This window comes from Portunus trituberculatus, chromosome 2, assembly GCF_017591435.1.
Source record: "Portunus trituberculatus isolate SZX2019 chromosome 2, ASM1759143v1, whole genome shotgun sequence".
NCBI lineage: Eukaryota > Metazoa > Arthropoda > Malacostraca > Decapoda > Portunidae > Portunus > Portunus trituberculatus.
Genome location: NC_059256.1, coordinates 8,508,803 through 8,526,302, shown reverse-complemented (window position 1 = coordinate 8,526,302; position 17,500 = coordinate 8,508,803). Strand labels below are relative to the sequence as shown.

The 17,500-nt window shown below is 43.3% G+C and overlaps 2 protein-coding genes and 1 long non-coding RNA gene across 5 annotated transcripts in view; all 3 read left to right on the top strand.

The window, feature by feature from the left end:
- LOC123504637 (pinin-like) overlaps window positions 1-363 on the top strand; it is a 7,157-nt gene extending 6,794 nt beyond the window's left edge. For all 3 annotated transcript variants that reach the window (XM_045255371.1, XM_045255361.1, XM_045255353.1), the window contains one exon: window positions 3-363. In XM_045255371.1, the coding sequence (XP_045111306.1) occupies window positions 3-313 (311 nt within the window). In that variant the 3' untranslated portion in view covers window positions 314-363. The remainder of the gene's footprint in view (window positions 1-2) is intronic.
- Window positions 1-509, top strand: part of LOC123504705 — a 10,168-nt gene extending 9,659 nt beyond the window's left edge. Inside the window, exon 2 of the long non-coding RNA XR_006674922.1 lies at window positions 315-509. This is a non-coding gene — a long non-coding RNA (uncharacterized LOC123504705). The remainder of the gene's footprint in view (window positions 1-314) is intronic.
- Window positions 510-3,153: 2,644 nt separating this feature from the next.
- LOC123504619 (clustered mitochondria protein homolog) lies at window positions 3,154-17,421 on the top strand. Its single transcript, XM_045255288.1, is given in 11 exon segments — window positions 3,154-3,310; window positions 5,025-5,218; window positions 6,326-6,469; window positions 8,686-8,866; window positions 9,224-9,354; window positions 10,489-10,625; window positions 11,070-11,238; window positions 11,987-12,006; window positions 12,008-12,179; window positions 13,675-16,237; window positions 16,240-17,421. Coding segments are annotated over 11 exon segments (4,200 nt in total). The 5' UTR covers window positions 3,154-3,216; the 3' UTR covers window positions 16,635-17,421.
- Window positions 17,422-17,500: the final 79 nt, after the last annotated feature.

Below are 17,500 nucleotides of genomic sequence, written 5' to 3'. Positions count from 1 at the left end.
AGTGGATGACCATTTTGCGAAGGCTTTGGGCGAGACGTGGACAAAGCTACAGGCGGAGAGAAAAGACACCTCCTCCTCCTCCTCCTCCTCCTCCTCCTCCACCTCCTCCTCCTCCACCTCCTCCACCTCCTCCACTTTGACCGAAGGAGGAGGAGGAGGAGGAGGAGGAGGAGAAGGAGAGGAGGGAGGAAATGGAAGAAGAGGCCATGGTTTAATCTCCTCCTCCTCCTCCTCCTCCTCCTCCTCCTCCTCCTCCACCTCCTCCACCTCCTCTTCTTCTGTGACTTCTCCTGCCAGACTCATCTCCACCTGAGAGAGAGAGAGAGAGAGAGAGAGAGAGAGAGAGAGAGAGAGAGAGAGCTTTACCAAATAATGTTGTTAATTAATTGTGTTTTGTAATGTTGAAATGTTGACACACACACACACACACACACACACACACACACACACACACACACACACACACACACACACACACACACACAGACAGACAGACAGAAACACACACACACACAGACACACGGACAGACACACACACACACTTACACACACACACACACACACACTCAGACATACATACAGACAGACAGACAGACACACACGTTAATGGTTGTAGATTAATAAAAAATAAATAAATAGTTAAGTAAGATAATAGTAATAGTAATTCCCACAATGCACTTCGCCCATTATATTTTTGTAACTTGTAAATAGAATAAACGAAATTAATTATTATTATTATTATTATTATTATTATTATTATTATTGTGTTGAAGGAAGAGAGAGAGAGAGTACATTTTGACGAAGTTGAAAAATAAATATTAAAATAAATGCTCTTTTTAAATGTCCAATAGAGAGAGAGAGAGAGAGAGAGAGAGAGAGAGAATAATAAATAAATACAGTTTGCAAAGTGAGAGAGAGAGAGAGTGAGTGAGTGAGAGCAAGGATTTATCTGACAGCCCTGCGCTAATCCTCTCTCTCTCTCTCTCTCTCTCTCTCTCTCTCTCTCTCTCTCTCTCTTCCCAGAAACTCCCATTCAGTAGTTCTATTATTAATATTTCTAAGAATTCTCTCTCTCTCTCTCTCTCTCTCTCTCTCTCTCTCTCTCTCTCTCTCTCTCTCTCTCTTCCTGTTTGTGTAGTAGAGAGAGAGAGAGAGAGAGAGAATTCTGACAATCGACTTTCTCTCTCTCTCTCTCTCTCTCTCTCTCTCTCTCTCTCTCTCTCTCTCTCTCTCTCCCCTTCCTGTTTGTGTAGTAGAGAGAGAGAGAGCCAAAATAGGAACATGAATTATTATTATTATTATTATTATTATTATTATTATTATTATTTTTATTATTATTATTTTTATTAATTTTGGCTGGGACTCAAATTTACAAGTGCCAACAGAGAGAGAGAGAGAGAGAGAGAGAGAGAGAGAGAGAGAGAGAGAGAGAGAGAGAGAGAGAGAGAGAGAGAGAGAGAGAGAGAGAACTGAGACAAACATTGATTAAGGACATAGATAAGATAAGGAAAATAAATAAGAGAGAGAGAGAGAGAGAGAGAGAGAGAGAGAGAGAGAGAGAGAGAGAGAGAGAGAGAGAGAGAGAGAGAGAGAGAGAACCAATTAATTCCTAAGCAGACAGTCATTTTAGCATTATCATCAGTAAATGCCGTTAAAAAATGCTAATATCTTTTATTTAAACCCTTTTTAACACTATCTAACACTCTAAATAGATTATAAACATCCCAATAAAGAATCCAATCCTTTATATATAGGGTGTTTTATCAGAAAATGCCTTAAATGTGGGGTTCTAGTTATAAAAATGCTAATATCTCTTAATCAAACCCTCCTAACACTACCTAACACTCTAAATAGGTCAAAAACACTCCGATAAGGAATCCAATCCTTTATATATGATGTTTTATCAGAAATTGCCTCAAATAAAGGTTGTAGTTATAAAAATGGTAATATCTTTTAATTAGACCCTTCTTAACACTACCTAATACTCTAAATAGACAAAAATACACCCCAATAGAGGATCGAAACCTCTAAATATAGGGTGTTATCAGAAAATGCCTTAAATGTAGGTTCTAGTTATAAAAATGCTAATATCTCTTAATTAAACCCTTCTTAACACTACCCAACACTCTAAATAGATGAAAAACACGGCAATAAAGCATCTAAATCTTTAAAAATAGTTGCATTCATTATAAAACGCCATAAATAAGGGTTTTCATAAGAGTTCTAGTTAAAATTGCTAATGTCTTTTAATTAAACCCTCCTAACACTTCCTAACACTCTAAAAAGCTAAAAATACGCCATTATTTCATTTAAACCTTTGAAAATAGTTGCATTAATTATAAAACGCCATAAAATGTTTTCATAAGCGTTCTGGTTTAAAAAAAGGCTGTTGTCGACTTTCTAAACCCCCTGATACAACCTAACACTCAAAAAAGCTTAAAAACACGCCATTATTACATCTAAACCTCAAAAAATTGTTGCATTAATTATAAAACGCCATAAAAAGCTGTTTTGAAATTAAGCCTTAAAGTTTGTATGGCTGTTCTTCGAGCTTACCACCCACTTGCTTATCTAACACCTAAACTAGCTTATTTAACGCCTAATTTCGCTATTTAAGACACGGAGTAGGTGCGTGAGGGTCTAAAGTCGCACTGGAATGCTTAATAGAGTGTGTGAGTGCGTTGTGAATAGAGATAATTGATAAAATGTGTGAGTGTGTGTGAGAGAGAGCGAGAGAGAGATAACCGTAGGGTGCTGTTCTGGTCTAAGGACATGCTAGGTGTATACTGAAACACACCGTTACAACACCAATGACCAACAACACCGCACCCTAACGCACCCTGACGCACCCTGAAACACCCTTAAAGTTAATTTGCACCCTTAAAAACCTTGAAAAACGCGAGGTATTAGCTAAAAACTAAATTTTAAGAGATGCGGAATGAATGGCTTAAAATACTGTTATAACACTATTAAAGGGTACCACAGCACCCTGATGCACCCTAAAACACCCTAAAAATCACCAAAAACACTTTAGGATCAAGAAAAGCTATAAAAATGAGCTAGAAATTAATTTAGACCATTAATATTATTTCGCGGGTAATTCTTTTCAACGGGTTTGTGTTTACCTCCCTCCCTCTCCCTCCTCCTCTCCCACTCTCACTCCGGTCCACGTGAGAGAGAGAGAAAGAGAGAGAGAACGAGGCAGAGTAGCAGACGATGGCCCAGGGCAAGGAGATAGAGACTGGACCACAGAAAGAGAAGGAGAAGGAGAAAGAGAAGAGAAAGTTAATGGCTGGAAATCTCGTCGAGGGTGAGAGAAAAATGGAGAGATGTTTTATCATTTTTGCCTTTTTTTCGGTGTTAGTGAGAGGTGAGAGTTGGGAGAGCGTAGCAGACGAAAGCCGGTGCATTCAGACGCTGCTCTCCCTGGCCCAGCTGCTCCCAAGGTCACTAATTCACAAGTTACAGTGCATTTTGTAACAGTTTTGCTGTGAAATGCTAGTCAAATATGCGTCTTGTGGGGAGTTGAGGGTGTTTTAAGGTGTTTTCAAGGGATAGGAGCGAAAATCAGGGTGTTTTAAGGGTACAGGTACACAGAATCAGGGTTTCTGTGCCTCGAAATGCTGTAAAATCCGTAATTTTCACTGTGTTTTGAAAGTTACAGTGAGTTTTTGTGGTGAAATGCTGTGTTTTAAGGGATAGGAGCAAAAATTAGGGTGTGTTTAGGGTACAGAGGCACCAAATCAGGGCTTCTGTGGCTCGAAATGCTGTGAAGTCCCAAATTTTCACTGTATTTTAGGAGTTACAGTGAGTTTTGCAATGTTTTTGTGGTGAAATGCTGTGTTTTAGGGTGTTTTTAAGGGTTAGGAGCAAAAATCAGGGTGTGTTTAGGGTACAGAAGCACCAAATCAGGGCTTCTGTGGCTCTAAATGCTGTAAAGACCGAAATTTTCACTGTATTTTAGAAGTTACAGTGAGTTTTGCAATGTTTTTGTGGTGAAATGCTGTGTTTTAAGGTGTTTTTAAGGGACTGAAGCAAAAATCAGGGTGTATTTAGGGTACAGAGGGACCAAATCAGGGTTTCTGTGGCTCGAAATCCTGTAAAGTCCCTAATTTTCACTGTATTTTGAAAGTTACAGTGAGTTTTGCAATGTTTTGTGGTGAAATGCTGTGTTTTAGGGTGTTTTTAAGGGACAGGAGCGAAAATCAGGGTGTGTTTAGGGTACAGAGGCACCAAATCAGGGTTTCTGTGTCTCTAAATGCTGTAAAGTCCCAAATTTTCACTGTATTTTGAAAGTTACATTGAGTTTTGAGAGATTTCTGTGGTGAAGTGCTGGTAAAATCTGTCTTGTGGGGAGTTGAGGGTGTTTTAGGGTGTTTTTAAGGGGCAGGAGTGAAGATCAGGGTGCAGTTAGTTAGAGACAAGTAAACACACATTTTTTAAGTACATAGGCCTAAAAAATAATTCACATAGGCCTATTGGGTAATTTATATAGGCCTATATATAATAAAAAAGATTAATTTAGTAAGTTGAATGATTTAGATAAAAGTAAACACAGATTTCTTTAGTGGATAGGCCTATAAGATCATCCACATAGGCCTAAATTATATAAAAGGTTAATTTAATAAGTTCTATAATGTTTTTGTAAGTAAATAAGTAAATTCGCTGTTTTTTTTATAATTAGGCTGTTTTTTTATTTTAGGCCTATGGTGGGGATTTCTGTTGTAGGCCTAGCTTGGTTGCCTATTAGTGTTTATTTATTTATTTTTTAATTGAATTTCTTTAGTAATTAATCTCTCTCTCTCTCTCTCTCTCTCTCTCTCTCTCTCTCTCTCTCTCTCTCTCTCTCTCTCTCTCTCTCTCTCTCTCTCTCTCTCTCTCTCTCTCTCTCTCTCTCTCTCTCTCTCTCTCTCTCTCTCTCTCTCTCTCTCTCTCTCTCTCTCTCTCTCTCTCTCTCTCTCTCTCTCTCTCTCTCTCTCTCTCTCTCTCTCTCTCTCTCTCTCTCTCTCTCTCTCTCTCTCCAGGTATGACAAACGGACAAACGGACAGGAAGGCAGAGAGAGAGACAGCGAAGATCAAGGATGGAGGAGGAGGAGGAGGAGAAGAGGAGGAGGAGGAGGAGAAGAAGAAGAAGGAGGAGGAGGAGAGCCTAGGCCTACAAGAATATGGCTTTACTGTCAAAATTAAGCCTCCCACTGGCGACATATTTGAAATTCAGGTAGGCCTATGTAAATTTTTGGTATTTTTAAGTAATTTTAAGTTCTAATAAAACTGATTTTTCTCTCTATACACTCAAAATGCCCCAAAACACCCCAAAATACACCTAAACACACCCAAAATACACCCAAAACACAGCTAAACACCCCAAAATACACTTAAACACACCCAGATCACCTAAAACACACTCAAAACACTGCAAAACACCCATGAACACACCCAAAACATGCTTTACACTTGAAAAAACAAATAATTTTACAAAACGCACTAAAACACCCAGAAAAATGCATTCAAACGTAACGAAACTCAGTGTACTAATAAAACGAACTCTTCTCTTTCTCCCTACACACCTGCCACACACCTGCCACCCTCCAAACAGCTCAAAAAAACTCCCAAACACACCCAAAACATGCTTTACACTTGAAAAAAACAATAATTTTACAAAACGTACTAAAACACCCAGAAAAACGCATTCAAACGTAATGAAATTCAGTGTACTAATAAAACGAACTCTTCTCTTTCTCCTACACACCTGCCACACACCTGTCACCCTCCAAACAGCCCAAAAAAACTCCCAAACACACCCAAAACACACTGAAACTTACACTAGAAAAACCAAATAATTTTACAAAACACGCTAAAACACCCAGAAAAACACATCCAAACATAACGAAACTCAGCGTACTAATAAAACGAACTCTTCTCTTTCTCCCTACACACCTGCCACATACCTGTCACTCTCCAAACACCCCAAAAAAACACCCAAACACACCCAAAACACACTAAAATTTAGACTTGAAAAACCAAATAATTTTACAAAACACGCTAAAACACCCAGTAAAACGAATCCAAACGTAACGAAACTCAGCGTACTAATAAAACGAACTCTTCTCTTTCTCCTACACACCTGCCACACACCTGTCACCCTCCAAACACCCCAAAAACACCCAAACACACCATAAACAAATATGAAAAAAAACAAATAATTTTACAAAACACGCTAAAACACCCAGTAAAACAAATCCAAACGTAACGAAACTCAGCGTACTAATAAAACGAACTCTTCTCTTTCTCCCTACACACCTGTCACACACCTGCCGGGCCCCAGGTGAGCAGTATGGAGCTGGTTTACGAGATACACCAGCTGCTAATGGATCGAGAGGACACATGCCATCGGACCTGCTTCTCTCTGCACTTGGATGGAAACACTTTGGACAATTTTGCCGAGTTGAAGACCATTGAAGGGTTGAAGGTTAGTAGTAGTAGTAGTAGTAGTAGTAGTAGTAGTAGTAGTAGTAGTGGTAGTGGTAGTGGTGGTGGTGGTGTGCAAAAATGTATTACTACTGTTGTTATTGTTGTTGTTGTTTTGTACATGTATATACACACGCGCGCACACACACACACACACACACACACACACACACACACACACACACACACACACACACACACACACACACACACACACACACACACACACACTAAGATATTCCAAAACACATTCAAAACACACAAAACACACAATAAAACACGAAAAACACTTAAAAACACCCCAAAACACCCCAAACACCCAAAACACCCCAAAACACACAAAAACACCCCAAATCACCAACACAAAACACACAAAACACCCAGAACACCCCAAAACACCTAAAAACACCCAAAACACCTCAAAACACCCAAAACATCAAAACACCCAAAACACTCTAAAACACCCCAAAACACTCCAAAACACACCAAAACACCCAAAACACACAAAACACACACAAAACACCCCAAAACACAAAAACCCCCAAAACCCCACAAAACACCCAAAACACCCAAAACACACCCTGAACACTAAGCTAACACCCTTACACACACAGGAGGGTCAGTGATAAGGGTACAAGAGGAACCTTACACCAAAAACACCATTAAACATTCAAAAACACATAAAACACCCCAAACACACAAAACACACAAAACACACAAAACACACACAAAACACCCCAAAACACAAAACACACAAACCACCCAAAACACACAAAAACACAAAACCCACAAAACACACAAAACCCCACAAAACACACAAAACCCACAAAACAAAACACATAAACCACAAAACAAAAACACCCAAAACCCACAAAACACCCCAAAACACACAAAACACCCCAAAACCCACAAAACACAAAACCCCACAAAACACACAAAACACACCAAAACACACAAAACCCCACAAAACACCCAAAACCCACAAAACACCCAAAACACCCCTGAACGCTAAGCTAACAGCCTTACACACACAGGAGGGTCAGTGATAAGGGTACAAGAGGAACCTTACACTGTCAAAAACACGTTCATTTCGAACCTCCTTAAGTCCCTGGACCCACACGACGCCTACAATGGGACACTGCCCTCCTGTCCTTCCTGCACACTGTGACACAGGGGATATCCTGGGAGTCCTGTGAGTAGTAGGAGGAGGAGGAGGAGGAGGAGGAGGAGGAGTCAAATTATGCCACACAGAAACAAATATACACAAATGCCTCTAAACACACTAAAACACCCAAAACACCCCAAAACACCCCAAAACTCACAAAACACACACCCAAAACACCCAAAACACCCCAAAACACACAAACACAAAACACCTCAAAACACACAAACATCCACCAAAACACATAAAACCACCCAAAACACATAAACCACCAAAAACACAGCAAAACACCACCAAAACACCCTAAAACACAAAACACCCAAAACACACAAAAACACCCAAAACACCAAAACACCTCAAACACCCCAAAACACCTAAACACCACAAAACACACACAAAACACACAAAACACCCATAAACACCCTGAACACTAAGCTAAACACCTTAAAACACACAAAACACCTCAGACACCACAAACACTGAGAAACCTTACACCAAAACACCATTAAACACCTCAAAACACAGAAAACACACAAACACACCAAAACACCCCAAAACACACAAAACACTGCAAACCACCAAACACACAAAACACACAAAACACACAAAACACCCATAAACCCACAAAACACCTCAAAACACACCAAAACACCCTGAACACTAAGCTAACAGCAAAACACACAGGAGGGTCACACCCAAACACACCAAAACACACACAAAAACACCTCAAAACACCTCAAAACACACAAAAACACAAAACACACCAAAACACCCAAAACACACAAACACCCAAAACACCCCAAACACCTGAAAACATCCCAAACACAGAAACACCTCAAACATGAAAACACACAAAAAACACACAAAACACACCAAAACACACAAAACACCACAAAACACCCAAACACACAAAAACCACAAAACACTCAAAACACACCAAAACACAAAACACAAAAACACACCAAAATCACCCAAAACACATAAAAACACCCAAAAACACCCCAAAACACCCAAAAACACCCCTGAACGCTAAGCTAACAGCCTTACACACACAGGAGGGGTCAGTGATAAGGGTACAAGAGGAACCTTACACTGTCCGAGAGGCGAGAATCCACGTTCGTCATGTTCGAGACCTCCTTAAGTCCCTGGACCCACACGACGCCTACAATGGGACGGACTGCGCCTCCCTGTCCTTCCTGCACACTGTGACGCAGGGGGATATCCTGGGCGAGTCCTGTGAGTAGTAGGAGGAGGAGGAGGAGGAGCAGGAGGAGGAGGAGGAGTCAAATTATGCTTGATATTCACACAGAAATCCTTTGAAATATACACGAAATGCCTCTAAACACACTAAAACACCTCTAAACACCCCAAAAACACCGCCAAACATCTCAAAACACCTCTAAACACACCAAAACACCTCAAAACACCGCCAAACATCTCTAAACACCTCTAAACACACCAAAACATCTCTAAACATCTCTAAACACCCCAAAAATACACCAAAACACTCCTAAAACACACCAAAACACACCAAAACACACCTTAATGTAACCCACACTCTCTCACTCACTCTCTCACTCTCTCTCTCTCCAGACAAGAAGAAGAATGCCGTTGAGAGTGTCGATTGTACCCCCCCTAAATACATTTTGCCCCACACCAAGGACCGGCCCCTCCTCCCTCTCCACCCCTTCGCCAAGGACCACAAGGCGCCACAGTGCCTCAAGGTGACCCAGTGTGACCTTCGTGTGACCTTAGTGTGACCTTAAATTGACCCTGAGATTAGATAGGCCCTTAAAATCACTCTTAAAATTGATATCTTTAAATTTTAGGTTATTTTGCCTTAGTGTGACCTTAGTGTGACCTTAATGTGACCTTAGTGTGACCTTAATGTGACCTTAACGTGACCCTAAATTGACCCTGAGATGAGATATGCCCTTAAAATCACTCTTAAAGTTAATATCTTTAAATTTTGGTCATTTTGCCTTAGTGTGACCTTAATGTGACCTTAGTGTGACCTTTAAGTGACCCTGAGATTAGATATGCCCTTAAAATCACTCTTAAAATTAATATCTTTAAATTTTAGGTTATTTTCCCTTAGTGTGACCTTAGTGTGACCTTAATGTGACCTTAGTGTGACCTTAAAGTGACCCTGAGATTAGATATGCCCTTAAAATCACTCTTAAAATTGATATCTTTAAATTTCAGGTCATTTTACCATTGTGTGACCTTCGTGTGACCTTAGTGTGACTTTAATGTGACCTTAGTGTGACCTTAATGTGACCTTAACGTGACCCTGAGATTAGATATGTCCTTAAAATCACTTAAAAATAATATCTTAAAATTTTAGGTCATTTTGCCTAAGTGTGACCTTAGTGTGACCTTAAAGTGACCTTAGTGTGACTATTAAGTGACCCTGAGATGAGAAATGCCCTTAAAATCACTCTTAGAATTAATATCCTTAAATTTTAGGTCATTTTGCCTTAGTGTGACCTTAATGTGACCTTAGTGTGACCTTAAAGTAATCTTGAGATGAGAAATGCCCTTAAAATCACTCTTAAAACTAATGTCTTTGAGTTTAAGGTCACAGTGCCTTTAGGTGACCTTAGTGTGACCTTAATGTGACCTTAAAATGACCTCAAAAACAAAATAAGAAAAAATAAGAAAAAAAACATGCATATAACCACAGTATGACCTTAACATGATCTTAATATGACCCCAGAGTGACCTAGCATGACCCAGAATGACCTTTTATGACCAATCTACAATATTATTAATCATTCCATATGATAATCCATGTTCTGACCTTAAAATGACCTTAATATGACCCCAGAATGACCCAATGTGACCTTTTTTTCCAGGTGTTGACCATCAGTGGCTGGAACCCCCCCCCAGGCCCCAGGAAACTCCATGGTGACCTTCTGTATCTGTCTGTGGTGACCTTGGAGGGGAGGCACCATCACATCACAGCCTCCACATGGGGATTCTTCTTGAACCAGTGAGAGAGAGAGAGAGAGAGAGAGAGAGAGAGAGAGAGAGAGAGAGAGAGAGAGAGAGAGAGAGAGAGAGAGAGAGAGAGAGAGAGAGAGAGAGAGAGAGAAGGAACGAAGGAAGGAAGGAAGGAAAAATTGAGAGATAATGAGTTAGAGAGAGAGAGAGAGAGAGAGAGAGAGAGAGAGAGAGAGAGAGAGAGAGAGAGGAGAGGGACGGAGGGAGGAACTGAATGGAAGTGAATAGGAGAGAGAGAGAGAGAGAGAGAGAGAGGAAGGAAAAAGTGAGAGAGAGAGACAAACACACAAACAGAGACAGACAGACAGACACAAACAGACAGAGAGAGAGAGAGAGAGAGACAAACAAACACACAAACAGAGACAGACAGACAGACACACAAACAAACAGACACAGAGAGAGAGAGAGATTAAACTATTTTGCCATTTTTCAGGACTACCGAGGGGGACTTCAACCCCCGGCCAGCGTCCCCCTGCTACCTCTCCCACTCTCTCATAGATCTCCTCAACACACTTTCTCCGGGGTTTAAACGGAACTTTGCCGCGCTCCAGAAGAAGAGGGCAATGCGTCACCCCTTTGAGAGAGTTGCCACCCCTTACCAGGTGTGTGTGTGTGTGTGTGTGTGTTTTTTGCAGTTTCCATATGCCTAACCATGCTTAAAACACACTAAAACACATCCAAATGTACCAAAACACACTCAAAACACTCCAAAACATGTCACCAAAACACACAAAACACACCAAAACACCCAAACACTCTAAAACACCCCAAACACCCAAAACAACACACACCAAAACACCACAAAACACACCAAACACACAAAACACCCAAACACCCCAAAACACACACACAACACACCAAAACACCCAAAACACACAGAACACACCCAAACACACCAAAACACCCAAACACCCAAAACACACAAAACAAAACACCAAAACACACAAAACACACAAAACACAACACACAAAAAACACACAAACAACACAACACACAAAACACAAAACACACAAACACACCAAAACACACAAAACACAAACACACAAAACACACCAAAAACACACACACAAAACACAAAACACACCAAACCAACACACAAAACACACCAAACACACAACAAAAACACCCAAAACACCCACCAAAACACAAAAACACCAAAAACACCCACAAACACACACAAAAACACCCAAACACCAAAACACCAAAACACCCCAAACACCCAAAAACACACACCCAAAACAACAAAACACACCAAAACACCCAAAACACACCAAAACACACAAAAACTCACAAAAAAAACCCTTAAAACCTTATCTAAAGTGCATGTACGTGCGTGTGTGTGTGTTGCAGGTGTACACGTGGGCAGCCCCCGGACCATGGGATCGACGCGCTGAGGGCAGAGGACGCATACAGCAGCAAACTAGGCTATGAGGAACACATCCCTGGGCAGACGAGGGACTGGAATGAGGAACTTCAGACCACGAGGGAGCTGCCCAGACGCACCCTGGCCGAGAGACTGGTCAGGGAGAGGGCCATGTTTAAGGTGAGAGTGTGATAGGGTGATTAGAGTGTGTTTTGGGGTGTTTTGGTGTTTTGGTGTGTTTTGGAGTGTTTTGGTGTTGTGTGTGTTTGGTGTGTTTGGTGTTTTGTGTGTTTGGTGTGTTTTGTGTGTGTGTTTGGTGTGTGTGTTGTGTTTTGTGTTTGTGTTTTTTGTGTGTGTTTGTGTGTGTGTTTGTGTGTGTTTTGGTGTGTTTGTATGTTTTGGGGATGTTTTGGTGTGTTGGTGTTTTAGTGTTTTGTGGTGTGTTCAGTGTTTAGGTGTGTTTTAAGTTCAAGGTGTTTTCAGTGTGTTAGGGTGTTGTAGTATTTTAGGAGCTGCCCAGCCGAGAGACTGGTCAGGAGAGGGCCATGTTTAAGGTGAGTGTGGTAGGGTGACTAGAGTGTGTTTTGGGGTGTTTTGTGTGTTTTGTGTGTTTTGGGTGTTTTGAGTGTTTGGGTGTTTTGGGTGTTTGAGGTGTTTTGTTTGTGTTTTTGGGTGTTTTGGTGTTTTGTTTTGGTGTTTTGTGTTTTGGGGTGTTTTGTGTGTTTTGTGTTTGTGTGTTGTGTGTTTGGGGTGTGAGTGTTTGGGGTGTTTTGTGTGTTTTGTGTTTTGAGTGTTTTGGGGTGTTTTGGTGTTTTGGGGTGTTTGTATGTTTTGGGGATGTTTTGGTGTTTTTGTTTTGAGTGTTTGTGGTGTTTTTCAGTGTTTTAGGGTGCGTTTTTAAGTTCAAGTGTGTTTTTCAGTGTGTTAGGGTGTTGTAGTATTTTTAGGGAGCTGCCCAGACGCACCCTGGCCGAGAGACTGGTCAGGGAGAGGGCCATGTTTAAGGTGAGAGTGTGGTAGGGTGACTAGAGTGTGTTTTGGGGTGTTTTGGGGTGTTTTGGTGTTTTGGGGTGTTTTGGTGTTTTGGGGTGTTTTGAGATGTTTTGGTGTGTTTTGGGTGTTTTGTGTGTTTTGTGGGTGTTTTGGGTGTGTGTTTTGGAGTGTTTTGGGTGTTTTGGGTGTTTTGGTGTGTGTGTTTTAAGTGTTTTGTGTGTTTGGGTGGGTTATTCAGTGTTTTAGATGTGTCTGGGTGCAGTTTTGGGTGTGTTTTGGTGTGTTTTGGAGTGTTTTTGGTGTGTTTTGGTATGTTGTGGAGTGTTTTTGGTGTGTGGGTGTTTTGTGGTGTTTTTTGGGTGTTTTTGCCTGTTTTGGAGTATTTTTGGTGTGTTTTGGTATGTTTTGGGTGTGTTTGGGTGCAGTTTGGAGTGTTTTTGGTGTGTTTAGGGTGTTTTTAGGCCATTTTATCATGTTTTTCTAAGTTCAAGAGGGCTGACAACCTAACCTTTTAACCTTACCTAATCTGACTAACCTAACCTAACCTAACCTAACCTAACCTAACCTAACCTTACCTAATCTAATCTAACCTAACCTAACCTAACCTAACCTAACCTAACCTTACCTAATCTAACCTAACCTAACCTAACCTAACCTAACCTAACACTGCCATACCCCACAGGTCCACTCGGACTTTGTGGCAGCGGCAACCCGCGGGGCCATGGCAGTGATCGATGGCAACGTTATGGCGATCAACCCTGGTGAAGACCCCAAGATGCAAATGTACATCTGGAACAACATTTTCTTCTCTCTGGGGTTCGACGTTCGCGACCACTATAAAGAGGTTGGCGGTGATGCTGCTGCCCATGTTGCCCCTCGGAACGACCTACAAGGGGTGCGTGTGTATGGGGTGGTGGACCAGGAGGGGCTGTACACCCTAGGGACCACAGTTATTGATTACCGAGGGTTTAGAGTCACTGCGCAGTCGATTATTCCGGGAATTTTAGAACGTGAACAAGAACAGTCAGTTGTGTATGGATCAATTGACTTTGGGAAGACTGTGGTGACTCATGATAAATACCTGGAGCTTCTGAAGGCGGCCGGGCAGACCCTGAAGGTGCTGCCTCATTCAGTCCTCAACGAAAAGGGCGAGGAGGTCGAATTATGCTCCTCCGTTGAGTGCAAAGGAATTATCGGGAATGACGGACGGCATTACATCCTCGACTTGCTCCGAACTTTCCCTCCTGACGTGAATTTCCTGCCAGGGGTGGAGGGGGCGGTGGTAGGGGAGGTTGCCAGGGGCCTTGGCTTTCCCATGGCGCACTGTCACAAGCTGGCGACCCTGCGGCAAGAGCTGGTGGACGCATTTGTCGACAGTCGATACATGAATTTCTTGAAGATGGCAGCCTTGCATTTACAGAGACTCAGGGCTCAGAAGGAGGAGGAGGAGGGGAAGAAGAAGGAAGAGGAGGGGAAGAAGAAGGAAGAGAAGAAGGATAAGGAAGAGAAGAAGGATAAGGAAGAGAAGAAAGATAAGGAAGAGAAGGATAAGGAAGAGAAGAAGGAGGAAAAGGAGGAGGAGGAGAAGCAGGATAAGGAAAAGGAAGATGAAGTGGAGGAGGTGGAGAGAAAAGAGGAGGAGGAGGAGAAGGGAGATAAAGTGGAGGAGTTTGAGGCAGAGGAGGCTAAACGGATGGTGGAGACTGCCCGGGAGAGCCTGGGGGGCGAGGGAGGAGGTGGCGGGGGGGCTGGGGAGGAGAACACGCGCAATGTTATCCGTTCTGCGGCGGCGGCGGTCGGCTCGCTCAAGGATGCCGACTTTGACATCCGCTTCAATTTGGACGCCTTCTCCCCCGGCGTGCGGCACCCGGACGGGGGGGCGGGGGGGCGACTGGCCAGGGAGCGCCGTCTGGTGTGTGACGCAGCAACCTTTTTAGTGGAACAGCAAATCCCGGCACTGCTTGGGGACCTGTCAGACCACAGCGCGGCACCTCTGGACGGTGCCGCGCTGTGCCAAGCCATGCACAGCCGCGGGATCAATATTCGGTACCTAGGGGTGGTGGCGCGGCGGGTGAGGGAGGCTGGGGAGGGGCTGGGGCACTTGGTGAGTGTGTGCGTTGGTGAGGTGCTGGGGCGCTGTGTCCGGCGAGTGCTGCGTGCTGCTCTTCAAGCTGTGGAGCCTATGAGTCTTGCCGCAGCCACAGCACACTTCCTCAACTGCTACCTCTCGTCGTACCCCACCCCCCATCCGGCCCACCCCGCCGAGGAGCTGCTTTCCAAGCGGCGACGAAGGCGGCCTCCCTTCAGCGGCAGCAGCAGCAGCAGCGGCAGCAGTCAGTGGTGGGCGCTGACTCCTCGCTCGCTGTGGGCGTCGCTGCGAGGTGAAGCACAGCAGTACTATGGGTTTGAGCTGTGTGGGGAGGGCGAGGGGGTGGATGCTGTGGTGGGGCGGTATGGCCTGCAGAAGGTGACACTGCTGCGATGGCTGTGTCAGCGCTGTGGGGTGCAGATGATGCTGCGAGAGTACAGCCTGGACGGGCGGGGGGGAGAGGCGTTCAGCGAGGGGGACATTGTGAGCCTGCAGCCCGTGGTGAAGCACTGCCACCCGAGGGCCACGGATGCCCTGGCACTGTACGCCGCAGGGCAGGCCAAGACACAGCAGGGCTTCCTGAAGGATGGGTATGGGCTGATCAGCGAGGCACTGGCACTCCTCAACAGTGTGTACGGCGCCGTCCATCCGGAGACGGCACAGTGCCTCAGGACGCTGGCACGCTTGAATTACATCATGGGGGACCACCTGGAGGCACTGGCACTACAGCAGAAGGCCGTGCTGATGAGTGAGCGGGTGAATGGCATCGATCACCCGCAGACTGTGGCAGAGTATGTCCACCTGGCACTCTACTGTTTCGCCGCCCAGCAGGTGAGCACGGCACTGCGTCTCCTGTACCGTGCCCGCTACCTCCTGCTGCTCCTGAACGCAGAGTGCCACCCAGAAATGGCACTGGTGGACAGCAATATAGGGTTAATATTGCATGCTGTGGGCCAGTATAGCCTCTCACTACAGTTCTTGGAGGCCGCTCTGGCACTCACCCTGCGCTTCCACGGCACCCGAAGCTTGAAGGCCGCAGTGACGCACCATCTAGTGGCACGAACACAGAGCTGCCTGGGGGACTTCCGAGCGGCATTGACCCACGAAAAAGAGACATTCGCAACTTACAAATCTCTTCTTGGACCTCAGCATGAAAAAACCGCGAGGCAGACCAATGTTTACGACACCTCACCACCCAGGCAGTCACCATGGCCAAGAAAATCAGTGAGGCATGTGGCGGTGGTGGTGGCGGGCGTGCAGCGGCGGCGGCGGCTGCGTCTCTAGGCCTACCAGCGGTCCAGATCCAGCCACCATCGTTAAACAGTGTTCTCGATCTTCTAAACGTGATAAATGGCATTATGTACGTTCAAATTACCGCAGAGGAGATCGATAGACTCAGACAGGAGATTGAGAAGGGCCAGCAACACCAGCAGCACCACAGCAACACCGCAAACACCACCAATGACTCACAGGAACTCCCACAGGAACTCCCTACCACGTTGATTGCCGAGGAAGGAGCAAAGAGTGAGGAGGAAGGGACAGCTAGTCGGTGAGCTACACCACGCACCACAGCGCACCACCACTCACCACCACCACCACCACACCCACTGCTAGCTATGTTGTTGTTTTGGGTGAGTTTTGCACAAAAAATCAAAATATTCGAGATTTTTTTAAGGTTTTTAAGAAGTTTTGGTGTTTTTGGGGCTATTTTTGGGGATAGAAGTGAAAGAAATGAAGAAAAATTAATGGAAAACGTTGGAAAATATGAGTAATTTGTCTCCAGGGTTGAAATGAAGTGAATTGAAGTGACATGACCTCTGATGCTTAAGAAATTGACATGATTTTTTTATTTTTTGGGGTAGAAATTAAAGAAATGAAGAAAAATTAATGGAAAACGTTGGAAAATATGAATAAATTGTCTCCAGGGTTGAAATGAAGTGGATTGAAGTGACATGACTTCTGATGCTTAAGAAATTGACATGATTTTTTAATTTTTTTGGGGTAGAAATGAAAGAAATGAAGAAAAATTAATAGAAAATGTTGGAAAATATGAATAAATTGTCTCCAGGGTTGAAATGAAGTGAATTGAAGTGACATGACCTCTGATGCTTAAGAAATTGACATGTTTTTTTTATTTTTGGGGATAGAAGTGAAAGAAATTAAGAAAAATTAATGGAAAACGTTGGAAAATATGAGTAATTTGTCTCCAGGGTTGAAATGAAGTGAATTGAAGTGACATGACCTCTGATGTTTAAGAAATTGACATGATTTTTTATTTTTTTTTTTTTGTATTGAAAATGAAAAAAAAATAAGGAAAAAATTGCTACAAAATATAAATGATGAAGAAAAATCTAAATAAAATAAGAAATAAAAAAAACAGGCCTATGAAGGAACAAGATAGGCCTATAAATGAAAAAAT